The sequence below is a fragment of the Sceloporus undulatus genome, chromosome 1 (assembly GCF_019175285.1).
Source record: "Sceloporus undulatus isolate JIND9_A2432 ecotype Alabama chromosome 1, SceUnd_v1.1, whole genome shotgun sequence".
Classification (NCBI taxonomy): Eukaryota; Metazoa; Chordata; class Lepidosauria; order Squamata; family Phrynosomatidae; genus Sceloporus; species Sceloporus undulatus.
In genome coordinates this window covers 20510477-20537051 of record NC_056522.1, presented here as the reverse complement: position 1 = coordinate 20537051, position 26575 = coordinate 20510477, and the positions used below count along the sequence as shown (strand labels likewise).

General features: G+C 44.2%; 2 protein-coding genes across 3 annotated transcripts in view; one reads left to right on the top strand and one right to left on the bottom strand.

Moving 5' to 3' along the window:
- The window catches only part of KCNK12 (potassium two pore domain channel subfamily K member 12), a 72959-nt gene extending 47017 nt beyond the window's left edge, over positions 1–25942 (bottom strand). The window contains exons 1-2 of one of the 2 annotated variants that reach the window (XM_042446854.1): positions 25784–25942; positions 22337–23540 (exon numbers count right to left, since the gene is read on the bottom strand). In XM_042446854.1, coding sequence (XP_042302788.1) covers positions 22337–22679 — 343 coding nt within the window. In that variant the 5' untranslated portion in view covers positions 22680–23540; positions 25784–25942. Of the gene's footprint in view, positions 1–22336; positions 23541–24913; positions 25205–25783 lie in introns of those variants that run through there. The other variant, XM_042446853.1, reaches the window with a different exon arrangement.
- LOC121919872 lies at positions 877–6738 on the top strand. The gene is made up of 2 exons (XM_042446852.1): positions 877–3144; positions 3777–6738. Exons 1-2 carry the CDS (start codon positions 1107–1109, stop codon positions 6287–6289), a joined length of 4551 nt encoding a protein of 1516 aa, XP_042302786.1. The 5' UTR covers positions 877–1106; the 3' UTR covers positions 6290–6738.
- Positions 25943–26575: the final 633 nt, after the last annotated feature.

Below are 26575 nucleotides of genomic sequence, written 5' to 3'. Positions count from 1 at the left end.
TATTTCCTTTATATGTCACCTTTCTCCCAGAAAGGGACCCAAGGAGGCCCACAGATTAAAAAAAACCTAAATTATAAAATTTATTAAACATATTTTTAAATTATAAAGTATAATGCACATTAAAATTATTTTTTTAAAATCTCAAGTTCTTTGCACCATATCTGTGAAGTAAATTTTGTGCAAAAATATTGAAAACCAAAAAACGAAGTTCTTACCCCCTTTCCTACTCTCAAGATGCCCTTTGGTATGTCAACAAATTAGCTATTGATTCTGGTTGTGACTTCCTTGTAAACATGCCTCAGTTTTCAGAAAACTAGTAAATTAGAAACATTCATGCTGACAACTTTTGGACTGAACTTGGAAAGAATATAAACTCCTTTTGGTTGCCAGGGCCAATTACAGTCAGCGTCTCTATTGCCAGTCTGTGGAAGTGCGGACATAGTCAACCTGTTTGTCATGTGCAATCACTGTCAATGGAAGAGTTTACATGAGAAGAACCAAAAAAGAACTACAGTAAAGGCATGGGCAGAGAAGTAGGCATGGCTAAAGCAGATGATAGAAAAGAAGGCAAATCTTCAGTTGGCATCTACTTCAATCAGATGTTATATGCCCCACAATCTGCATGTTGATTCAGAATTCAACCAGACTTTTGTCTTCCAGGTAGTTACCTATGGAATTACATTTTATAGCAGGAATGAAAATCATTTCTTCTTCGTGGTCTCTGCGAATACATACAAATGGGTTGTACTGCGCCTGCGCAGTGCCTTCGGAAACTTCTGGAATCACTAGGCAAAGTACACTTTGCAACATGTTGAAACTTTTTGGCGGTAACCCCGCCCATCCCCTATAAAACCTCCGTTCCCGCTCTTTTCCCCAGTTCCTTTTTTCCGCCGCGTTAGCTGCCACTAGGAACTTCGCTCTTGACTCAGTTTAGGAATCACTGGAAAAATTGAACCTCGGACCGGTTTTTTGACTCTTCTTCTGCCTGCCCCACGACTTGTTTTTTGGCTTTTGACTCGGACTGTTAGACCTCGCATCTTCTTACCCCTCGGCTTGTCTCCCCCGCTCGTTGCCAACTCGGACCGCCTGACTTCGCTTTCCGGATCATGCCATCGGTGCCCTTCAAAAAGTGCTCCGTGTGTGGGGGTAAGATTCCTGGCCAGGATCCCCATTTGTCCTGTCTTTTCTGCCTGGGAGAGACGCACATTCCAGCATCGTGCGCTCTCTGTAAGTCCCTAACCCCTCAGGCGCGAAAGAATCGGGAGACCAGGTTGAAGGCTGCGATATATACCAAAGTCTTCACATCAGGGGCAATGACTTCTGCGGGGGCTTCTTCTTCCTCTGCGACCCCCTTGCCAACTGTCGCCGAAGCTCCAACCCAGGAGCCTTCAGATGACCCACTGGCGCGGACTGCCGCCCCGGACCCTCCAGACCAGGACCCATCGGGAGAAGTCCCTCGGCCCTCGAAGAAGGACAAAAAACACAAGAAGGGGCCCAAGGAGGGTCGCGACACTGCAAAGGACTCGAGCTCCCATAAGGGTTCAGCCTCGAGATCCTCTGTCCCGAAGGCACCCACTTCCTCCACCTCGAAGTCGGGTTCCACTTCGGCCTCCTCGGCCATCAAGGCCTTGACTCCTTCCGGCTCGACCAGGTCACCGACTAAGGCGGCGTGCTCTTCCACATCTAAGAGACCCCGCACCTCCTCTTTGGAGAGAGATCGTTCGGCGAAGCGCCGTCACCAGGACGAGCGAGATCCGTCTATGGCCGTCAATGTAGAGGTGTCACGTAGCCGCCCAGATCCGGAGCGAGAGCGCACGGACACCAATCGGAGATCGCCGGGTGCCGAAGGTCGACCATCGGACCCCCGGATGGCATCACGGGCATCTAGGCCTCAAACTGATGAACGCTCTGATCACCGGTTCGAGTCACCACTGAGGTCCCGACCCGCGCTGCCAGACCCGGTTTCTCCCGTCAGTTCTAGAGACGACCGCCGCTCGCTCACTCCAATGCCAACTCGTACCCGTCGAGTGGTCTCGCCATCGCCATCTCGAGAAAGGGAACCGGAGTATTATTACGATACTGAGACCGACAGATATTACAAACTGGTCCCTCGGGATGATGAAGACTCTCTTTTTCAACCTCGGGACCGGAGACCCAGACCAAGGGCTGCTTCCAGACCCTCCAGGGCATCGACGTTCTCACCTCGCCGGGTGGACGCCCCCACCAATCTGGAGGTCGTGGAGCTCGAGTCGGACGACGAAACATCATCCCGAGCCCGTTATCGCCCCAGAGGCGATTCCCTATCCTCCAGGGAAGATGACTACCAGTCCATCTCTCAGGACTTCGCCCAGCCTGGGGCCGTCTCACCATCGGATGATGTCAGGTCCTTCGCAGAGCACGTCATAAAGATGTCTAATGCTCTGGACATTAAGACTTCCCAGGTCGAGGATGAAGCATCTGACCCGATTGAGAGGCGGGTCCACGGCAAGCTGCCAACCCCACCGGCGATTCCCCTTCTCCCTTCGCTGGAGAAGTTGGCCAGGCGCTCCTGGGAAGCTCCCTCATCGACTTCATCCAACAACAGAAAGGTGGAGTCTCTCTATAGGATCGCTCCAGCTACTCCGTCATGGCTGTTCGGACATCCTAAACAAAACTCAGCCATTGTGGAGGGATCCCAGCGAGCATCGACCCCGAAAGCCTCCTTGATGCCCTCAGACAGAGAAGCAAAGAAGATCGATGCTCTGGCCAAAAAGGCCTATTTCTCGTCGGCTCTAGGCATGCGAGTTGCAAACTACAACGCGTGCATGGGAGCTTATATTCAGTGGCTGATGGAGAAGATCTCCCCCCTTGTGCCAGACCTACCAGATGACTCCCAGACAATTCTTTCAGAAGTCCGCGATGAGGCCCATTCCATCGGGAGTTGGCTTATCACCTCGGCCAGGCATGCTACCGACTGCTCTGCCAAGTCTATGGCGGCTGCTATAGCGCTCCGCAGACACGCTTGGTTACGGTCGTCGGACCTGAACCAGAACGCCCGTACGACCATCGAAGACATGCCATTTGATGAGGAGGGCCTGTTCCATCGAGAGACCGATGAAAAGCTCAACTTTAAGTACAGGATGAGAACCGCGGCAAAAAAGCACGGTATGTCCTCCTCCCCCCAGTCATCTTCCCGCAAACGCTTTACTGCGGTCCGCCAGTGGTATGGCCAGGGCCAGAGGTCCTATCAACAAGACCGGCCATTCCAGCGCCAGGAACAGTCCAGGCAGCGATTCCCATCTCAATCCTCTTCCTCCTCGGGTCGCCGGTCGGGACCTAAATATAAGAAAAACTATAGGAGGCAAGATCAAGATCAGAACAAGAAAAGGGCCTGAAGAGACGCAGCGTACTCCGTCGCTCCCTCTGTCCCGTCCTTCCTTGACAGGTTGAGGCCCTTTACCACCACTTGGGCCTCCATTACCACCAATTCTTGGGCCCTCACCATCGTCTGCAGGGGTTATGCCCTCGAATTCAAAGAGCTCCCACCAACTGGAGCTATCCTGTCTACATCCCCCTCAGACACCCTTCTCGACGAAGTACGCACCCTTCTAGCAAAAGGAGCCATCTCTCCTGTCGAACCTGTCGACATACCGGGATGCTTTTTTTCCCGTTATTTCACTGTCCCTAAGCCTGATGGAGGTGTTAGACCCATATTGGACCTTAGACAGTTGAACACTTACCTGTCTTATCGCCGTTTCCGAATGGTAACGCTAGCCTCTATCTTACCTCTTTTGCAGCAGGATTTGTGGTTTGCCACCATCGACTTAAAGGACGCCTACTTCCATGTAAGCATCCGGGAGTCCCACCGCAGGTTCTTGGCCTTCGCCATCGGGACGGAGGTCTACAGGTACAACGTCCTCCCCTTCGGCCTGTCTACAGCACCTCGCACCTTCACCAAGTGCATGGCACCCATAATATCTCATCTCCACCGCCGAGGCATGAGGATCTTCCCTTATCTGGACGACTGGCTCTTTGTCTCCCCGTCACCTCAACAACTGCGCCGACACACTTCAGAGGCGCTCCAGCTCTTACGGGACCTAGGATTACTAGTCAACCTCGACAAATCCCAGCTGCTCCCCACCAAGCAGATAAAATTCATAGGGTCCATCCTCGACTCCAACGACTGTATGGCATACCTACCTCCAGACCGCTTTCGGGCCCTGGTTCGGGCCGTCAACCACTGCACCGCCCAGAGGCGAGTACCAGCCAGAGACATCCAGGTGGCCTTGGGGCACATGGCGTCGACGACATTCGTCACACCGTGGGCAAGGCTTCGGTCTCGACCTCTGCAATCATGGTTCCTGTCGGCGTTCGACCCAGAAAAGGACCCCCCGTCCCGCAGGCTGACCATCCCGAGACCTGTCGCGCGCTCCCTCCGTTGGTGGCTCAGCTCCCGCAACGTCTGCGTCGGCATGCCTTTTTCGCTCCCTCAGCCAGAGCTGGTGCTCACCACAGACGCGTCCGAAGAAGGATGGGGAGCCCATGTCCTGGACTTATGGGCCAAAGGCATCTGGTCCCGGGACGAAGGGACACTCCACATCAACGCTCTAGAGTTGTTGGCAGTGGAGAAGGCCTTGAGAGCCTTCGAGTCTTCTCTGCTAGGCAGGGTCATCCAGCTCAGAACAGACAACACCACGGTAATGTACTATCTGAACAAACAGGGAGGCACCAGGTCCCGCACTCTCCTGGACATAACCCTCCGGATATGGGACTGGTGCATCACCCGAGACATCATGCTTCAAGCGGTACACTTACCAGGCATCCAGAACTCCCATGCAGATCTACTCAGCAGGTCTCCGTCATCCTGCCACGAATGGAGACTCCATCCACAGACAGTACACGATCTCTTCACCAGATGGGGAACTCCTCAGTTAGACCTGTTTGCAACGGTGTACAACTCCCATTGTCCCCAGTTCTGCTCCCGGACGCCGAACGATGGCTCTCTCGGAGATGCGTTCGGGCTTCGATGGTCGGGGATGATGCTATACGCCTTTCCCCCCTTCCCGCTCATCACCAAGGTAGTGGCCAAGATGACCACGGAGGCGGCCAACGCGATCCTGATCACGCCCTGGTGGCCGACACAACCATGGTTTCCCTGCCTTCTTCACCTTTCTCAAGCCAATTTTCTCCGGCTCGAGCCCAGGCCAGACCTTCTGACAGTCCAGGGAGGACGAGTCCGACACCCGGACATCGAGACCCTTCCCCTGGTCGCTTGGAGAATCCGTCCCTAGCGCAGTTGCCAGCCCCGGTGCGGAGAGTCATTTTAGCATCCCAAAAGCCGGCCACCCAAAAGTCATATGGGCTGAAATGGAAAAAGTTTCTTCAGTTCTTATCAGATAGACATCTTTCACCAGACCAGGTAACAACGCCCCTGGTCCTTGAATTTCTGATGTCATTGGTTGATGCGGGACTCTGCCTAACGTCTGTCAAGTGCTACCTGTCGGCTATTTGTTCATTTTTTCAATTCGAGGGCAAGCCCTCATTTTTCAAAGATCCCCTTGTTAAAAGATTCCTAAAAGGATGTAATAACTTGCACCCTCAGGTCTCCTTGCCGACTCCAGCCTGGAGCCTCGACATAGTACTCGGGGCCCTACAGTCCAAACCCTTCGAGCCCTTGGCCACCACAGACATTAGACTCCTGACCTGGAAAACGGTTTTCCTGGTGGCCATTACCTCTGCCCGTCGTGCGGGTGAACTTTGTGCCTTGCGCCGGGACCAGCCCTTCTTACGATTCCACTTGGACAAGGTGGTTCTCAGAACGGACATTACCTTCCTACCCAAGGTTGTCTCTGCGTTCCATATGTGTCAGGACATTGTTTTGCCGACTTTGGCTCCAAACCCGACTACCGACGTTGAGAGAACCCTTCATACCCTTGATGTTCGTAGGGCCCTAGCTTTTTATTTGCATAGGACCAAGGACCACAGCCGTTCCGATAGACTGTTCCAGTGCTACTCGGAACCGAAAAAGGGACTCCCAGTCTCGGCCCAAAGACTCTCGAAGTGGGTGTCCAGCACTATTCTCCTGTCCTACGAACTCTTGGGCAAACCTTTACCTGCTAGAGTTCGCTCCCATACCACAAGGGCGGTAGCGGCCTCTTCTGCCTTTCTGTCTGGCGTCCCTTTGGATGACATCTGTAAGGCTGCTGTATGGTCTCAACCTTTAACCTTTATTAAGCATTATAGGTTGGACACAAGAGCCAAAAGGGACGCTACCTTTGGGAGAGCTGTTTTGCTGTCAGGACTGCATTGACTTTAGCTTAACCGCTGAACTCGAAATTTGACAGCACAAGACTCGGGGCTTACATCTTGAGGTGGGATATGTTTCTTATTAAGAGTTTATAAACAAACCATACAACTAGCTTGGTTCTCCATTGTTTTTTATTGGTACCATTTATATTGGTGTTCTTTCAGGTGTCATGACACTCCCGCCTCCACTGACCTTAGCTCGCCAGTCTCAACCCATTTGTATGATTCGCAGAGACCACGAAGAAGAAGGACAGGTTGCTTACCTGTAACAGTATTTCTTCGAGTGGTCATCTGCGAATACATACAAATCCCGCCCATCCTCCCCTCAGTGTCCTGCTCAGATTGGCTCATTCTCTTGTCGCCTACATGGCGGAAAAATTGCGGAACTGGGGAAAAGAGCGGGAACGGAGGTTTTATAGGGGATGGGCGGGGTTACCGCCAAAAAGTTTCAACATGTTGCAAAGTGTACTTTGCCTAGTGATTCCAGAAGTTTCCGAAGGCACTGCGCAGGCGCATTACAACCCATTTGTATGTATTCGCAGATGACCACTCGAAGAAATACTGTTACAGGTAAGCAACCTGTCCATATCCTTCCAGACATTGTAGTGTAACCCCCAGCATTCCTCACCACTGTCTATGCAGTCCAACAACATCTGGAGGATCACATAATTCTCACTCTTTGTTAAGAGCAGTGCATTGGATTTTACTGAGGAAAAGCTCTTCCAGGCACTAATCTTCTGTAGGATCTTACAGGCTGAAGGTTTTAAATCAGATACTTAACCAAAGTGACTCCAAGGGTGAATTCATACTGCAGATATAAGGCAGTTTGTCACAACATTAACTGCCACAACATTAACCCTTTCTTACAGAAATCTGGGATTTGTTGTTTGGTGAGGCAGCAGACCTCTCTAACAGACCAGACTAAATATCTCACCAAACTACAAATCTCAGGATTTACAGGATGGAGCCATGGCAGTTAAAGTGGTGTCAAACTGCTTTATTTCAGCATTGTGGAAGAGGCAGCAGAAACCATCTGAATAGACTATACTCAATGCGAGCTGTTTCTCAAAGTAAAAGAGGGGAAATAGCATGGAAGCTAAAACTATTCCTGACCAATCTAAGAGGGGGATAGTTAAACGTAAGGTACTATAGGCTAAAACACACATGGATTTTCTCACTGTCAGGCATGAAGTAGAATACTGGAGACCAGAGAACAGAGGCAGGCATCAGGGGGATGGGTAGGTCAAAGAGAAAGAGAGAGATTCTCTCTGTTCTGTCTTTGTACTTTAAAGGTCTTTCTAACTTGGAGGCTGGTCTCCTAAGGATGAAAGGAATACCTCTGGATTGGGCAAAACATAATCTAAAAATGTGCTTGCAAAAGAGCAGAGCAGAAATGAATGTTCCCTTCAGATTCTGATAATGACTCTTAAATGGTCTGAGCAGGGTTGAACAATGGGGTTGCATACACAGGACAAACCTAGTCAAAATGGGGGTGATGGTGGTGTACCAGTCTGAGCCAGTTTGGTAAATCTCCATTTCATGGAGGTAAACAGAACAGTTTTGCTGTTTTGAAACAGTTTTCAAAACACTAATTGCTCTCAGTCAATGTAACTATTTCCTTTTCAGCTGTGTGTGTATGTGTGTGCTGGGAGTTTGAAGTAAGGCTTGGTTTTTCCCAAGATGACAAAAAGTCATCCTACTTTGTCCAATATGAATTCTTAACAATTTGTCCATTCTATGACAAGAGACAGTTTTCCTGTCATACGCATCAAAGTGTAATACTCATATTTATGGACCATAACATGGCCTCCAGATTTAGGCTGCAATCCTTCCTATACAGCAGAGGTGGGCAACTTGTGGCCCTCCAGATGCTGGATTACAACTCCCATCAGTCCTTACTGGTAAGAGGGGAAAAGCCTGTCAATTTTGCTTTCTCTTGCATTCAATCTTTTTAAAACCTCAAGTTCTTTATATTCTGAAAAGGAAAACATTTGTGAAATATGAGAAATTCTTTGAAAACAAGGTTCAAATAAAAAAATATCCCATTTGAACTGGCCAAACTAGATAGGTTACAGCTATTCCCCAAAGCTACAGTTATAGACTTGGAAGGACAAATGTAAAGGAACTAGATAACAGCTCCAAGTTTAATAGATGTTTGATATAATTAAATGGCAAAGGCAGAATCATCCATGCCATTATTTTTCCAGTTTCTATGCATGGATGAGAAAGTTGGACAGGGAAGAAAGCTGACACAGAGAAAAATCTGCTCACTTGAAACATGGTGCTGGAGGAGAATTCTATAGAAAAATGACTGCTAAAATGACCAATAAATGGGTCTTACAAGAAGTCAATTCCAAACAGTAAACAGATAAATGAATGAATAAATAATAATATGAAAGTACGAGGGGGGGGGGAATGAAGGCTTGAATCCTCTATTACAGTATATGTTACATAACTTTATCTATACTTTACTGGATATGGCTTTTACAGAATCCTGTAAGATGTAAATCTCCAACAAGATTCCAGCCACTGTCATTATGATCCAGTGCTGCAGATTGTATTCTGTGTATACTGGATACCACAATGCCATTTTAGTAAAGGTTTGATTAAGTCAGCCAGTTGCTGACATTTTATTTCACCAGACACCAAAACAGAGAATCTGGTTATGCTCAATTAACCTTTCTTTTTGAGGGGATGTTAGTACTTGCATTCATTTTATATTGGAGTAATCTTTACGGTTGCTTTTAAACTATCTGCTTGTCACCAAGGAAGAGATGGACGATGCCTTTTTTGTATCTAAAAGACTTCTGTTGAAACATTGGAAAGTTAAATGACCATATCGTTATTCAGTGGATTGAGAACCTTATAATGCTTTCAGCATTTGAGCTCCCAGTTTATCTCCATGATTCTATGGCCCGATCTAGAGGGGCCTTTGCGGCACCCCCGTCACGTGCTAGGGGTTGGCCAAGGGTGCACTGTCCATACGTGCCTCACCCCAGCATGTGACAAGGGCGTCAAAATGGCGGTGCCCTATACATATGAACACCGCCATTTTGATGCGACGGATGCTTAGCGTCTGCACATCACACCCCCATAAGGACATAATGAGTGCACCATTGGCCCACTGCAATGTCCATATGGTGCCGCAAAAAGAACCCGTTCTTTGCGGGTTCTTTTTGCTGCGTGAGGGAGCCGCGCGGTTTGTCCGCTGCGACTCCCTTGCACAGCAAAACAAGGCGTTGGCAGACCGCACTTTTGAGGCGGTCTGTATCCCGCCTATGAGTACCTTTTTGAACTCTTAAGTGCCTTTTATTGAAGTCTAAATGTAGACTTTCTCTCCTTCCATTATTGTTCTGCTGCTTCTGTTATGTTTTTCTTTTTGGCTTTTCTCCCCTATATATGTTGGTGTGTTTTGTTTTGTTTTTGCACAATAGCTAGGAAAGTAGGTGAGATCAAGAGCTAATTTTTCTTTGTTAATGCATGCATAAAAGCTATTACATGACATACCTCCCCCCCCCAGTTCTTTGAGGACACAGGTGGGAGGGTGTGGGAACTGATACAAAACTAGCCATGACCCCTGCTGTTGCACAGTCCTAGCAGTGCCACATAGGCCATGCCACAATCTTGGCATGTTGCACCCTAGCATGATGACCTTTTGCTCTAGCTCTGACAAGACTGCCAGAATGACAATCTGGGCCAAAAATGTGCTTGCTTTGAAAGTACAAATAAATTATTCAGTGTTTTTTTTAAAGTATGGCAATATTAATCAACTCAGATACATTCATCGTTTTCTTTTGCACCCCTGTCATTAACTGCTTGATTGATTAATAACACTTTCAGAAGCTCACACAGTAAATAGTAGAAAGAAACTGTGTTCTGTCTTTTCTCCATTTCACATAATTGTCAAAACATGATCTTGTTACTGCACGTCATGATCCAAATTTGGTAATGATATTGTTAGTTGCAGGGGAGAAAATCTGGCAAGATTCCTTAAAGATGGTTTAATTATATCATTACAAGCTTTCTCTTTCTATGTACAAAATTATCTTTTCACAAGGATTTGTTGAGCTTGATTGCTGAAAGAGCCTGGTTAGTGGTCCTCGACGGCTAGTGGCTACTTGATATGCTGTATTTTGTGGGACTGCACTGCACTGTGGTGTAGTGGAGCCAGTGCTTGCAAGATTAGAGTGCAAGGACTTTTAAAAATTATGGCAAACACCTTACTGTGATAGAATGCAAAGATATAGCCATGTTAGTCTGTAGAATCAGTATGTAGATCTTGTAGAACCTTTGAGACTAACAGAAAGAAAGAAATTGGCAGCATGAGATTTCATAGAGTTCTGTCTACTTCCTCAGATGAATTTATTGGAGTGGAAACTGGAGACAGACATATATATACCATTGATATGTGAGAATGTTAATTCAAATTCAAAATCCTTTGTATATGGAAATGAAGTGGCAAGTCCAGTTTTAACTATGGTCGTTTGTGAGCTAAGACATTGGGAACTAGCCTTTTGTGTGTGGAAACCAAGTGACAACTCCAGTTTGGCATTGGAAACTAGCCTGTAGGTGAAGAGAATAGTTGAGTGTAGGATGCCCCCCTAAGGATGGGGTCAGATAGCGTTGAAATGTGTGTAGTGAGCCAGAAAGTCATTATGAACAGGGATAATGGCTTCCTGGCTCACTACACACATTTCAACACATGCTCAGAGGGGTGTCCTACACTAATGTATTCTCCCCACCTATAGGCTAGTTTCCAAAGCCAAACTGGTCTTGCTTCTTTATTTCCATACACATTGGCCAGTTCTCAACGTCTTTGTTCATTAACGACCATTGTTGGAAATGACTTGCTACTTTATTTCCGTAAACAAAGGATTTTGAATTTGAATTGACATTCTCACATACCAATGGCATATATATGTCTGCCCTGGTTTCCACTCCACTAAACGCACCTGAGGAAATAGACTAAAGTCTATGAAAACGCATACTGCCAACTTCTTTCTTTCTGCTAGTCCCAAAGGTGCTACAAGATCTCTTTACATACCTTACTGTGACAACATCATCCTTCTTAGGCTTTCTGTCTTTCTGAGCTTTGCTACTATCATCACATTAGTGTCAGTGAACTGTAACTTTTACCAGCAATAATATACTGTCAGCTATTCCTGTTACTATGCAAAATATTTTAATCTTGAATTGGCAGTTAAGACACAGTGGCTTTATAAAAGACCTTCTCTTGCTGGAGATTAAAAATCTCTAAAACTTGCTAATTGGTATGGATGAAGAGAGGTGTCTATATGTAAAGAATCTCATTAGACATGTGTCTGTAGGGACCACCATGATGAGCACCAGCATTTCAAAATTTACCTTTACTCCAATTATTAATTTAACATCCTGCTTTTCTCCCAAATAGGATTCCATGGGCTACACCTGTCCTATCTGTTGAAGAGTGTGGAATGAAGAGGAAAAGTCATAAAGTGGCCATAAGGCCTAAGTATACAATAGCTAGCATGGCATTGTGGTTTGAGTGTTGGACTGTGACTATGGAGACCAGGGTTCAATTCTCTGTTCAGCCATGAACCCCATTGGATGACCTTGTGCAAGTTACATGCTCTAACCCTCAGGGGAAGGCAACGGCAAACCTCCTCTGAACAAATCTTGCCAAGAAAATCCCATTATAGGTTCGCCTTAGGTTGCCAGAAGTTGGAAAGGCATACAACAACAACAATATGGGAGAGACATGCTGAAGAAAATATCTTCTTTGACACAGAACATGTAAACTTTAGATGTGGGATCCTACATTGTTATTGTAACTATGATGACAGAGCTCTGTCACAGTAACTGTGATTGATGATGCCCACCTCAAAAATCTGCAGCTTGACAGTCTCCCAACCAAAGAGTTTCCAAAGCACTGGAGATCAGAGCATTGGGAAATGACATCTACAGTGCCCTCCCAGTTGTGGGGTACCTTGAGAACAGGCAGCTGAAGAGACTCCTTGAGGGTCCTGCCATAACTTCTTGTCCCAAGGCATCGTATAAGTGTTGACATAGAGCCCCAGCTAGAGTAGACCTATGAAGTCAGTTGTTGAATAGTGAGTCAACACATACAAAAATCCAACTGATCCAATGATTCTACTCTAGTCAGGACTACCAATAGGATTTAGGCAATTGTTTGAAATTGGGTTTAAGCCTTATTAGTGGGTTCTTATGATTGCAGTGGCCTTGATTGCTCAATTTGTGCCACTGCATAATTTTGTAAAATTGTATAGAAAGCTGGATATAACTGCCTGGTAGCCAATAGATTCTGACTGTCCATGCTAGACTCTGCTCAGTGCTGCATCTATCTAAATAACCTGCTGTGTTCAGTCTATTGTCAGACTCTATTTATGAAATTTAAAGCATTCTCTCTCTCTCTCTCTCTCTCTCTCTCTCTGTGTGTGTGTGTGTGTGTGTGTGTGTGTAGCCAAATAAAAAGAAGTCTGGGATATCTGGATTGATTTGAGGGACTGATAGTGTTTTGGGAGTTAACAATGACTGCAGATATTCCTGTTCCTCAGCCATTCACAAAAAGCACCACGTATCTCCTGTGATAGTATCTACTTATGGGGAAACTAGGCCTGCAAGAGGACAACCCCTGGTACTTTTGGAAAAGCCTGAAGTGCTCTAGTCCTTCTTTACAGACATACACAACTATCACAACAATGAAAAGTGAATCAAGCAAAGGTGGGGACTCTTGTATCCCTCAAAGGTGGTCAGGCTTTTCTCTAAGAGTCTCGTTCACTCAAGCCAACAAGGCCAATTGTCAAGGATAATGCAAGGTGGAATCTAACATCTCAAAAACCATCACCTCCCATCTCTGGACAAAAGAACCTTGCACTTTTCAATTTAGAAGAAAATGCAGTTTGAAAAGAGAGCAAGGCATGCTAAGAGAATAAAGAAATTATAAATAGGAAGGGAGAAAGTATTTTCCCTCCCATTGTCTCTGGAGCAACAGAAAACAAACTTGCTCCATCTTCCACTGCATGACATCTCTCTTAATATTTAAGTATGGCTATCATGTCACTTCTCAAACATATCTCTTCCATACTCAACTCCTTGAGACATTTCACAAAGGGCTTGGTTTCCAGACCTTTTACTATCTTGGTTGCCCCCTCTTGGGGTACCCATATTACTTAACTGTAGTGTTTTGCCACTTTATACAATCATACAATCATAGAGTTCTATGTAATTCCACAAGAGCCATCCAGTCCAACCCCCTGCCATACAGGAACTCTCAATCAAAGCACTCGCGACAGATAGCCATCCAGCCTCTATTTAAAAACCTCCAAAGAAGGAGACTCCACCACTCTCCAAGGGAGTGTGTTCCACTGTTAAACAGCTCTTACTGTCAAGAAGTTCCTCCTAATGTTTAGGTAGAATCTCTTTTCCTGTAGTTTGAATCCATTGCTCCTTAGAATCTATATCACACTACACTACACTACTGTTATAGTATTATTATTCCACTTTAACTGCTATGGCTGCCTCCTGTGGAATCCTGGGATTTGCAGTTTAGGAAGTGAAATTTCAGGAAATCTCAACCAGCTCACTAAACTACAAAGCCCCAGAATTTTACAGGAGGCTGCCATAGTAGTTAAAGAAGAAGAACAGCACTATAACAGTGTTGCTCCATCTTCAATATGACATTCAGGTACCAAGGGTTCATTTGAAGAAATCCTAGAATCTGTAGCTTGTAATCTGTAGCGCAATCCCCTCAGCTATGGCATTAGAGATCTTTGGCATAAAATACTAAATTTCTCATCAAACTACAAGTCCCAGAATCCCATAGGATGGGTAGCTAGCTGGGAGAACCTGGCTATGATGGAATATGTATTCTAACCCATTATGCTTATGTTGAGAAACAATGGTATAGTGATTGCCAGAAATAGAATGTTGGATTTTTGATACAAGCCAGTAAAGGCTGCTTTTAATATTCTGATTCCTAGGTTTTCAGGGGAAGTGAGAAGAAGGAAACAACAGAAAACAGGAAAGAAATTGCAGTGCAGTAGGGGGTGATCCATCTTCTTTGAAATCTCTGCCTTTCTTTGCACATTAAATTGAAATTTTGTAACACACCATCCCCTACACTTGCCATCATCTTTGAATTCCCATTAGAAATACTGAATATCAGTGAATTTACGGTCAGTGTTGCATTGAGTGAGCATCTCATCCGGGAGTTTCAAACATGCCTTTTAGCATTACCGGCACACATTTTGGGCAGTAAGTTCCTTTTGAAAACCACAAAAGGAAATTGTGGGGTGGTGGCTTAATTAAGTTCATCTAGTTTCTTTTTGCTTTTCAGAATTTGACATGCAAAGGAACATGTCCACTGATTATTTTTAACCCTTTTTACAACTATATGTTTCAATTGGGTGCTTATTTGGCCATATTATTTTGCCTTCCATTTGCTATTATTGGACTATTTATTTTATGGAAGAATTATGTGATGCTTTGTTGTTGTTCTGTGCCTTTAAGTCATTTCCGACTTATAGCAATCCTAAGGCAAACCTATCATGGGGTTTTCTTGGCAACTTTCTTCAGAGGAGGTTGCTATTGCCATCTGAGTCTGAGAGACTGTGACTTGCCTAAGGTCACCTAATGGGTTTATATGGTTGAGCTGGGATTTGAACCCTGGTCCCCAGAGTCCCTGTCCAACGCTCAGACTACTACACCATGCTGGCTCTCACGTATGTGTCTGTGATGCTATGATTTCCTTTTGAATCAGGAAGTGTTTTTCACATTTGATCTAGGAGGCTAATTGCCAGTCCTTTGACTGAAGGGAATGATTGCAGAGTCTAAAGGTGGATGCATACAGCATACAAATGGGATATGCAACTGGAATATAGAGGAACAAACAAGAGAGCCCTTCACACACACATTTTTGTATGAGAAAGTTTACAGTAGGCACTGCGGAACTATTGAAAGTTGTTATGACCTATGAAGTCCTATACTTCAGTTATCAGTGACAAAGAATTCCTAAGCTAGGAGAGGTTGCAGCAGTTTCCTTTTGCCTGAGTCTATTGGAAAGGACAAGTTTCCATCCTCACCCTTCTGTTGAGTTAATTGAGTGCAAAACTACTTTTGAATGTAGTTTGCAGCAACTGAAGTAAGCTGAGGACCAAGAGGTAAAGGGGGGGGGGGGAGACAAGAGAAAAACTGGGGCATTTTTAAAGCATGTGAAAAAGTGGGAAGATAGTTAACTGGAACTGTATTTGCCAGACTGGTACAGCTGGACGGCATATATTTTATAGCTACATTTCCTGATGTAGAATCACAGCTACAATGCAATACATCAAACATTTATGACAAAAGCAATAACCCATTGTAATACTGTAGTATAAAAACATACAAATATATACACAGATGCTTTAATCTTCAGATCATGTGATGAGTTATGTGTGTATTATGGCACTCTTTTGAGGGCTGCATCCCAGTGATTGTAGGCCATCACTTACTGGTTATCTGCATGAGCTGTTTAAATGTCTTATGAAATTTTGCTAGCATTCAAAGATTATACTGATGCATATTTGAGTTACCATGTGCTCTGACAGATTAGTTAGCAGTTCTCTATACAGTACATTTCCAGAATCAATGTTATGAGTAGTTGGTAATCTTCTATAAGACTGCAATTGTGATTGTGTTCACTGTTTGTGTCTACGTTTTCACAAAGCTGATACTATCACAGTGGGCTATTATGTTTTCATACAGGTTTAACATGGAACATTATGTTTCACTTATTTGTTCTAGATCTTTTCATTTGTCCTTGGAGTATTTTAAATAGAGAGTGGAGGAACACCTCCCTGACATACTTTAGCCTTAGATTCCTGGCAGGGGGTGAGATGTCCTTTGGGGACACTTCCAGTTCTTTTATTCTAACCTGCTCCATTGTCAAACAGCTGGTACTGTTAGCAAGTGCTTCCTAATGTTTAAGCAATATCTCTTTGTATTTTGAATCTACTGGTTCAGAGCCTATCCTCTAGCAAAGCAGAAAACAAGCTCAGTTCATCTTCTACATGACAGCTCTAAAGATACTTTAAAATGCCTTAAAGTTTGATGAATGTTAGTTTCCAAATTTTAGGCACTCAGACAAGATCTCCTTATTTTTCCAAGTCTTTAAGGTTCAATAAAGATGTTAGTACTACTTTGGGTTCTATATATTTTTTAATCAATCTGTTGTTGTTTTACTGAAGTTGTTTTATTAGGCTGCCTTTTGTTAATGACTCAGCTGATTTAACATATTGTTATTAATGGCTTACTCTTAAAGCGTGTTCATTCAGGGGTAGCTGTGTTGGCCATTTAACAAATGCAAACAAAAAACCATCAGTGATACCTTCATTGGCCGACTGAAATGCACAATATACTTGTTTGCAAGCTTTCAAAGCTCCATGGGCTTCTTCATCAGACAAGACATTATAAACCAAACAGGAGGGGGCAAATCTGGAGATGTTAGTCAGATGCCTGCATGTTGTTTCAGTCCTTAGTAAAGATGGTATACTGGGGAGGATATATTTTGTGCAGGCAGGTCCCTCCTCGTTCTGGCCATGCAGCAATAGGGAGATTTTCAAAGTCCAGGAAATTTAAAATCCATTTGCACGGACTGAAACAACATGCAGGCATCTGACTAATATCTCCAGTTTTCTCTCTATCCTGTTTGTAACCAGTTGCCTGATGAAGAAGCCCATGGAACTCTGAAAGCTTGCAACAAGTATATGGTGCATTTCGGTTGGCCAATAAAGGTATCACTGATAGATTTTTGTTTGCATTTGTTAAGTTGCCAACACAGCCACCCCTGAATGTTTTCTGTATTGTGAGATACTGCATTGTAGCTGCAACTGGGGAACCATGAAGAGTGGCCTGTGGACTGGGACCTCCAACCAAGGTAAAACAATTTTTTTCTTCTTAAATTTGGACTGAATTCACATGTTAAAGGTTGTTGTTAGCTGCTTTGTCAGGTTTCTGTCAAACAGGATAAAAATATATTCAATATTTTTTCAGGTCCAGAAATCTGGTGGAGCAGTACATTGGTATACACCAGTGGTGTTTGGGAGGAAAAACTGCAGACATGGCAATTGTGCAGAAAAAAGCCACTGGGGAAATAGATTGTTTGGATCTGCTTTCTCACATCACCTCTACATAGGGCTGGGGAAACTTGCAAGAGCTACTAGCATAGCATACCAACAGGATCCTGATCAAAGAATTACAGTTTATAATACAGCTGGCCCTCCATAACCATGGATTCTACATCCATCGATTCAATCATCCAGGGCTTGAAAGTATTCCTAAATAAATGAATATTTTTTTTAAAAAAAATCCAGAAACAAACATTGATTTTGCCATTTTACATAAGGGACATAATTTTCCTACACCATTGTATATAATGGGACTTGAGCATCCATGGATTTTGGCAACCACAATAAGTCCTGGAACTATATCTGAGTGGATATCAAGAGCCCACTATATTATACACATATTGAGCTCAAATGTTAAAGCTGTCATTTTAAGCATACTTACTTAACTCCCTCTGAATCTACTGTCTGAGTAAATGAATTGGGCTGAATTCTCCTTAAGAAGAGTTAGGTTCCAGTATGATCAGTGAAACGTATTTATTATTTACCTTCTTGAGAACAGTAATCTTTTTAAAGAATTTTCAGATTATGAAATATTTTCTCTTTTTGTCAGTTAACTGAACAATGCATCAGATTACCCTGAAATAATCTTATGTATGCCCAAGATTTCAAAGTAGGGTGCCTTTTTGAAAGACTCGAAGAAACGTGATAGAGCTTGCCATGACAAAAATGAAAGTTACTAATAATTGTGCGGTGGGGGTGGGGAAAGGTCGCCTTTAATTTTCTCCCTGTCATTCCCTATTACTGGAATCAAAGGAGCCACAGTAACACACATTGTGCTTGTTTTTATCCACCCCATATTTGAACATGTGCATTAAATGTTTTTCCATCCTAATTTTAAAAAAGCAAAGTTGGCAGCAGCCTTATTTTATTAGTTGCCATTATTTGAGATGTTTTGTAACCTGTCCTTTATTCAGATTGTCCAGAGGGATAAAAGGCATTGCTCTCCAACTAGTGGGTGAATCCATAAATAGGTCATCCATTGACATTAGATGTGCAACATCAGTGGCACTGCCCCACACCTGCTTTTAAAATGTAAGGAATAGAAGGAAAGGAGTGTGTGTCTACACAATACAACTACTGTATATGGACTCTGCATCTGCATTATTTTAATTCCACTCAGTGAAGTAGATGGGACATTAACTTTTTTGTGCTTGGTCATGATTTGAATAGAAATTACTGGGGGAATAACAACAAGGGATCCTGGTTCATATGTGATATTTCTTATGGCACTCAGTCGGCTACTGTTGGTAGACATAATGCTTAGCTGGAGGTTTAATAAGCCTGAACCCTACAGGTCAAATTTTATGATACTGTATCATGTTTTGTTTGTTGTGGTGGTGGTGTGCCTTCAAGTCATTTATGACTCGTGATAGCCCTAAAGTGACCCTATCATGGGGTTTTCTTGGCAAGATTTGTTCAGATGGGGATTGCCTTCACCTTCCATCTAGGCTGAGAGAATGTGACTTGCTCAAGGTCACCCAATGAGTTCCCATGGTCGAGCTGCAATTGACAACCTAAGGGTCCTTTCCACTGGGAAAAGCCTCAAATCCTGATTCTATGTATGTGCCCCTAGTTCCCACTGGAAATCGATTCCAATCCTCATTGGATCAATTCCAGTGGAAAAAACACGGGACAAACACCAAAAGCCCAGGGTATTTTGGTAGCTGGTTTTTGGTGTTTCTTTTTGCATAGTGGAGCAGAGCCAGATCAAGATTTGGATCTTTCAGTAAGTGGGAATGACCCTCAAGTTTGTGTTCTCATATGTCTTTCACATCCACATTGCAAAAATAACATGGTTTGACACTGCTTTAACTGCCCTGGCTCAATGCTATGGAATTCTGGGAACTGGAGTTTGTTGTGGTCTCAGAGTAGGGTGGAGCTCCACTCTGGGGGCACAACAAACTCCAATTCCCAGATTTACATAGCATTGAGCTAGAGCAGTTAGAAGTGGTGTCAAACCACGTTATTTCTGCAGTGTGGATGGAGCCTATGAACACTCAAACCACTACACTATGCTGGCATCATGTTGTCTTCACCTCCAGATAATTAAAAACTTGCTACTGAATAAAAGCTGCAGTTAAATCATTGGAGGCAAGGAAGTGCGTCCATAATGTTGACAGAAAACAAAGCCCAATAGATCAAAACCAGTATTCCTCACTGCAGTTAGATGTTTTAGGGGGAGAGCATGACATATAGTCTGTTTGTTTATGTGGAAAGAATATACTGGTGCCTCTCTCTCTCTCACACACACACACCCCTCTGCAAATTACACATGGGAGAGAAATCAGTATATGCCCATTTGAGGGGCTGGTACCTCTTGAAAGTATTGTCAGTATCCCTAAAAGAAAAAACAAAAATATATATAAAAAAAATACAAAAAATACTCTGTTGGAGAACTGAAGCCGCTTAGACATATCTGATTCTTTAGCAACATTGCAGTTTCAGTCTCCAGGTGAGATGTAGAATCTAAAAGCCACAAAACTCTGTACATTAAGCATCCTTGCCATTAATGAACCCTCAGTACCTATGAACACAATATCTTAAGCCATTTTCTCTGCAGAAGCTTAGATGTGGAACATTAGTCATGTTATATCAGCATACGCCTGAATGAATGCTGAACAAACGTGATCTATGCACACCTTGGTTTAATTATTCCAACCTAGCAGAGTTATGAATCAAGCCATTTAGATTTTTGCAAAACCAAAATTGGCAAAATAATTTACAAGTTTTGCATGCTGTTGGTCTTCTTGAGTTAGCGATAATCTCAGCAAAAAAGACCCCCCCAGGAGGACAAATGCAGCGAGCAAAAGCTAAACTTGGAAGTTAATTATGATCAAAAAGATGGGGACTCAATCCCATTTTTAGAAGAGGAGTTAAATATTTATTTATTGCTTTGAGAGATGAATATTTAATTCTGTTTCAGGTTGAGGAAATGTAAGGCAAAACATCATGCTGTTCTGTGTCGGGGGAGGCAGGAGAATATCAAATGGCTCATGGGGGTGGAGGGAGGAACCTGAATCCCAATTTGGCAACATTTTATAGGCATTGAATAGAATGTCACTTTGCAGGGATTTCTATGATCCGGACTTGCAGACTCATTCAGTCTGATTTTAAATGAGGCATGGGGAGATAGTGAAAGACATTTCACTTTATAAGGCATAAAAATTTATAAAATTTACAAGGCATTAAAATAAAAGGATATGAAGGATATGAATTTATCAGGCGGTTAAAAAAAAAGGATAAGAAGCAAGAATTTGGCCCATTTTTATCTCACACTCCATTTTCACTCCAGATCTAAAATACAATTAACTGCTCGCAGTGGGGAGACACCGGCTCTTTTTATGAAGGCATCCTCACTTTCAAGCCACTTTCCAAACTCCTGCAGTTGCTATAGCAACTTAAGAAAGCTTTCTCAGAAAAGAAACACACATCCCTTCTGAACTTCACCCAATCTACTTCATTAAAGCGTAGCAGCTGTTTATGTTTGTTTGGAGCCTTGAAAGGGGCAGACATGTGTGTGTTACTCAATCCATGTCTTTCCTCTTTCTTTCTTTCTTTTTTTTTTTGGGGGGGGGGGGGGGAATGAAGCTGACATCAAACTATTTTTTATGCATTTTCAAAACTCTGCACATGTCCCTCCCCCTGTGTTCTCATTTTCTCTGTGTACCAACTTCACAGCTTTCCTTAATACCATTTTTACGCACAACACAAAAGAGTACAATGTGAGTCTGTGATACGATGACCTGGAGTAGACCAATTGTAGCAAAGGGGTTTGTGGAAGCTTTGACTTTCTGAAATTGTTACAATGTAGTTCTACTCCAGTTGAAACTAGCAATTGAGCTTAGGCCACTATATGTGCCTAAATGTTGTTAACGCCCAAATAGGTACAGAAAAGGATGTATATGAGTAAAGATTTTATCTTTTTCATAAGGACTCTTTTACATACAGGATGATTTAAGCCTCTCTCACCTAAACACATGCTTCTTAAAATCATGATTATATATTTATTTCTAGAACCTTTGATCTGAATACAAAATCTATGCCTAACAGAACATAGTTTACATGTTTTTAAAGTAACACTGGCCTTATGGCTTTATGTGATCTTATACAGAATGCATGCAAATACTGTTATTGTAGATTCCCCCAAATTTCACCAAGGAATTAAAAGTTAACATAGAAGGTGGGGAGAAATGAGCAGGCGAAAGTAGTCTGGGTAAAGGCGAGTTGTTGGCTGGGATGAGGAAAGCAGAAAATGAGGAAACAGAAAAGAAAAGATCTAGGCTGCATCCACGCTGCAGAAATCATCCAGTTTCACACCACCTTAACTGCCACAGCTCAAAGCTATGAAATTCTGGGATTTGTGGTTTGTTGTGGCACCAGTGCTCCCTGACAGAAGGCCACCTCGCAAAACTACAAATCCCAGATTCCCATAATATGGAGCCATGTCAGTTAAAGCGGTGTCAAACTGGATTATTTCTGCAGTGTGGATGCATCCCTACAAGGAGAGAAGGGAGGAAGAACAAGAGAGAGAGAGTAACTGGAAGTAAGTCAAGAGAAAAAGAATGAAAGAGGGAAACGAGGAGGAGGCAGGGATGGGTTTGAAGATGATAAATGGAAGAAAAACAAGAAGAGGAGGGATGCGGAGAGATATAGATGGAGAAATAAACATTTTAAAGTAACTGTTATGGCAATGTTTGTACTGAAGGACACCAGCCTCAAAAACAATCAACCCACTATTTTTTCCCTCTCTTTCCAAACACTGCTGCTTCATGTAAGTTTCCATATTTCAGAAGGGAGAATCTCAGATTTCTCAGAGATGGGCATTGTTGATCTGGCATAGACTGTAGGTGTGCAAAAGAGAGAGAGAGGAAGGAAGTAAGCCATCTTACCTATAGTTGACACCACTGTGCCCACAAAATAAAAAGCGCCTGTGAAGTCCCATCTTGGTCGGAGGGCATCTGCTCGGATTCCTGCAGCCATGGCTGCCTCATAACTTCTTAAGAAAGCCCTTAGCTCAGGGAGGCTGATGTTGAAGATCTGGCTGAAGTTCTGAAGGGTCCAGTTCCAACGATGTTGAGCTTCTGCTTCAGAGGGACTCTCGATGGCAGAGAAGATGGTTGCTCCAGCAGTCAGGTATGCCACAATGAGCACTGCTAAGAGGACAAATCTGCCATTGTCCTCATTGAAATGTGATACGCAGCAGCAGCCCTGAGGTCTCCTGATAGGCATCATCCAAATTTCAGCACCAGGGAGGTGATGGGCAGTGACCAACACCTCATTGGAAACACCGGCATGGAGCTACCATCCAGTTATAGAGTCCAAGAGGAAAACATGGACCCTTCTCTAGAAGGGTTTCTTTTCTGAGTCATGGATCTTGGCTTGTCATGCTTGATATCAATGCAGAATTCCAACAAATTGTATCCCATGGGATTCTCTCACACCAGTCAAGACACATCAGTTTTCATAGAACCACAAAGTGAGTTCTGTCACCCTTGAAGCCCACCATAGAGGTCTTCAGTACGCTAACCATTGACTGAAAAGGAATGGCTTCATGCTTCCTCTCCCTTCCCAGATAGCTCAATTTGGCCATATTCTTTGTATTCCAGTCTTCATCCATATGAAAAGCAGACAGGTCTCATGGGGAGAAATATGGATTCAGTCAATTTCAATAATGCTGAGGTACAGAAGGGAAATCCAACAGAATTTGGGGGTCTCTTCTTCCTACAGGATTGCCAAGGAAATCAGTCTCCTCTTTGCAAGGGCCATTCTTCCTTCCACCCCCTCCTTGCCAACTGAACTGGGGATCAAATTCAATGGCACACGGAGAACATGGGGCTTTCTCCTCTGTTGGGACTCTTTACATAAGTTGCCTTCTTGTATACTAGAGGTGCCCAGAAAACTACACAAGGCAAGGGTATGACAACAGAGACCAGCTGTATTTGACATAATCTTTTGAGGCTGAGGAAGTGCAAACACAGACAGCATGTATTCAGGCGCCCCCAATCTATGTTAAGGCTGCTTTGGTCCATTCAACCAGCCTCTCCCTTTCTCAGTGACTCCAATTTTGCAGTCATCTTCAGCAGTTAGAAAGATCTAGATAAGGAAAACATTAGGAGAACTTCATTTAGGTCTCAGATCAATAAATCTTCTCTTCCACACACACACACACACACCCCTCAATACTGCTCTCTACACTGAGAATGGAATCTTTGTTCAACAAAAGATTTGGTATGCACAACAGTGTCTGTCCATACTGTGGATTGACATTTCTTTTTAGCACACTGGTGTGAATCCAGGCTGAACATGACTTGATCCATGGGAAAAAGAGAAAGCCACCCCCTTCCCAAAGCACACAACAGTTGAGCATGCATTTAATCATGAACTTAAAAAAAGTAACTGAGCCCTGTCTCTCCCATTAGCAGGACTCTCCTTTTCTCACAGGATTCCTCCAGACAAAAACTCATGCTGTTCTGATTATGGCTTATCCAAAACCAATGTGAGAATACAAAACACACTTATCCAAAACTTCTTGAGTGCTTGTGGGTCTCTTTCTCTTTTCCTTTCTTGTTTATTTAGAGTTACCACCAGCTCCAACCCTGTGGGGCTCTTCACTTCCACTTTAACAGCTTTACATTCATTGTCAACCACACAGAGACATACAGTGCCCTCAGTATCAATCTCATACCAAACACGTCACAGCCAATGCCAGCAACATGCACCCCAGGTTTCTGCTCCACAGAACGTCTTTGCTCTCCCCACGCTTGCATCGTCCATTTCAGTTTTAAGTCTCAAGTGTGAACTAAGTGACATCCCTATAAACCTGGGCATCAGTGGTGGTGATGATGGCAGTGAACAGGTGGTGTTGATGATGATGATGATGATCACAAAAATCATAGAGTTGGAAGAGACCTCAAGGGTCATCCAGACAAACCCCCTGCCATGCAGGAATACACAATCAAAGCATTCCCAACAGATGGCCACCCAGCCTCTGCCCAAAAGCTCCCAAAGAAGGGGATGCCACCACTCTCTGTGGCAGCCTATTCCACTGTGGAACAGCTCTTACTTTCAAGAAGTTCTTCCTAAGATTGAGGTGAAATCTCTTTTCCTGTAATAATGTTGATGGTGATAATGATGATTACAGAATCATAGAATCCTAGAGTTGGAAGAGTCTTCAAGGGTCATCCAGTCCAATCCCTGCCATGCAGGAACTTACAATCAAAGCTCCCTTGATAGAAACTTCCAAAGAAGGAAACTCCAACTCTATCAGGAGGTTCTTCCTAAGAATGAGGTGGAATCGCTTTTCCTGTAATGATGAGGTTGATGGTGATGATGATGATCACAGAATCATAAAGTTGGTGGTGATGGTGATGAACTGGTGGTGTTGTCACTGATTATGATGATGGTGATCATAGAACCATAGAGTTGGAAGAGACCCCAAGGGCCATCCAAATAATAGAATCATAAACCTGGTTAGTGGTGATGGCGATAAACTGGTGGAGTTGCTGCTGATAGGGTTGATCATAGAATCCTGAAGTTAGAAGAGACTCCAAGGGCCATCCTAGTCATCGGTGATGATGCTGATGAACTGATGGGGTTGTCACTGGTGAGAATGATAACCATAGAATCGTAGAGTTGGAAGAGACCCCAAGGTCCATCCAAATCATAGAATCACAAACCTGGCCGTTGGTGACAGCGATGATGGTGATGAACTGGTGGGGTTCTTGATAATGGGGCTGATCATAGAATCGTAGAGTCAGACAAGACCCCAAAGGCCATCCAGTCCAACCCCATTCTGCCATGCAGGGAGGCAGAATCAAAGCACCCCTAAGAGATGGCCATCCAACCTGTGCCCAAGAGCCTCCAAAGAAGGAGATTCCACCACTCTTCCAGGCAATCTGTTCCACTGTGGAAGAGCTCTTAATGTCAGGAAGTTCTGGCTAAGGCTGAGGTGGGATCTGTGGTTCTGTCATGGTGAGGATGACGTTGGTGATGTCAATCGAGTGGGGAGAGGACCAGGAGAAGAAAGCAGGGAAGCCGGGATGCAGGGAGTGCGGCTCTTTCAGGACCCTGGATAGCGCAGTGCAGCTCCGAGCTCCTCCTGCTCTGCTGCCTGCTCCGCCTGCGCTTTGGCTCCCGAGGCTGGCCAGCAGGAACGGGGGCTGCTCTCGGCCAGCCTTTCCAGCAGCCAAGGGACCACCCAGCCTCCTTTCCTCCTGCTCCCTTCCTTGGAAGAGCTTCTCCTCTTTGCCCAGAAGTCCTCACTGCCAAGGAAGACAGCAAGGTGCTGCAAAATGTAGGCTGCTCAAAGGGGGGGGGGGGGGTATGCGGGACCTTACCTAAGAAAAACTCCAACCACTCCTAGTTCTGCTTCTTCTTGGCCCTGTTCCACGTGGAGGGCCTTTTGGACTCCCTCCTGGACAGGAGGACAGGATGGAGGACAGGTCCTGGAAAAGGAGGACTGCCTGGCCCCCTTGGCTTTGCAAAACACCCACCGATCTGAGTCAAAGACTACTAGAAGGTTGGGAAGGAGGAGAATGGTGATGTTGTGTGTGTGCGCGCGCTCTCCCCTGCGGGTTTTCCTCCTTCAGTTGCTGTTGCTGCTGCTTGTCTCAGCCAGAAAAAAACAAGTTATCGTTGGTGCTGTCGTTTCTTTTCTCTCCCCTCCCCATCCTCAGCCTCCCTCCAACATTTGATCTTCCCCCCTTTGTGTCAGGGAGAGTGTTGATCCAGGATTGTTTTCATTAGCAATGAAATGCCCAGAGACATTGACATTGAGGTGGAAGGCGTGGGACAGACCCCAGCTGAAAATATTTGGTTTCGACAAGGCAAAACTTGGGAGAGTTACTTTGGGGGATTGCACCTCCCAGAATCCCCTCCCTCCCCAAAGGATGGAAATATTCTAGGATTTGTAAAACAAAATATTCCCAAGCACCTCTGATAGTGGGCCAGAGCTGCTCTACAAAATGAGCACAGAATGCATCACCTTTTTTGTTATTTTGGGGGAGTAAGCCTTAAAGAGTTTAAATTTTTTTTTATTGAACATTTTAATACGTATAAAACACTAATCAACTACATACAAATACATACAAACACATTAAAACAAATATAGGTATAAAAGCCATATGTAT

Coding starts and splice junctions, on each gene's coding strand:
- LOC121919872 (XM_042446852.1), top strand. CDS start 1,107: ATGCCATCGGTGCCCTTCAAAAAGTGCTCCGTGTGTGGGGGTAAGATT. Junction 3,145..3,776: donor AACCGCGGCAAAAAAGCACG/GTATGTCCTCCT, acceptor CCTCTTTTGCAG/CAGGATTTGTGGTTTGCCAC.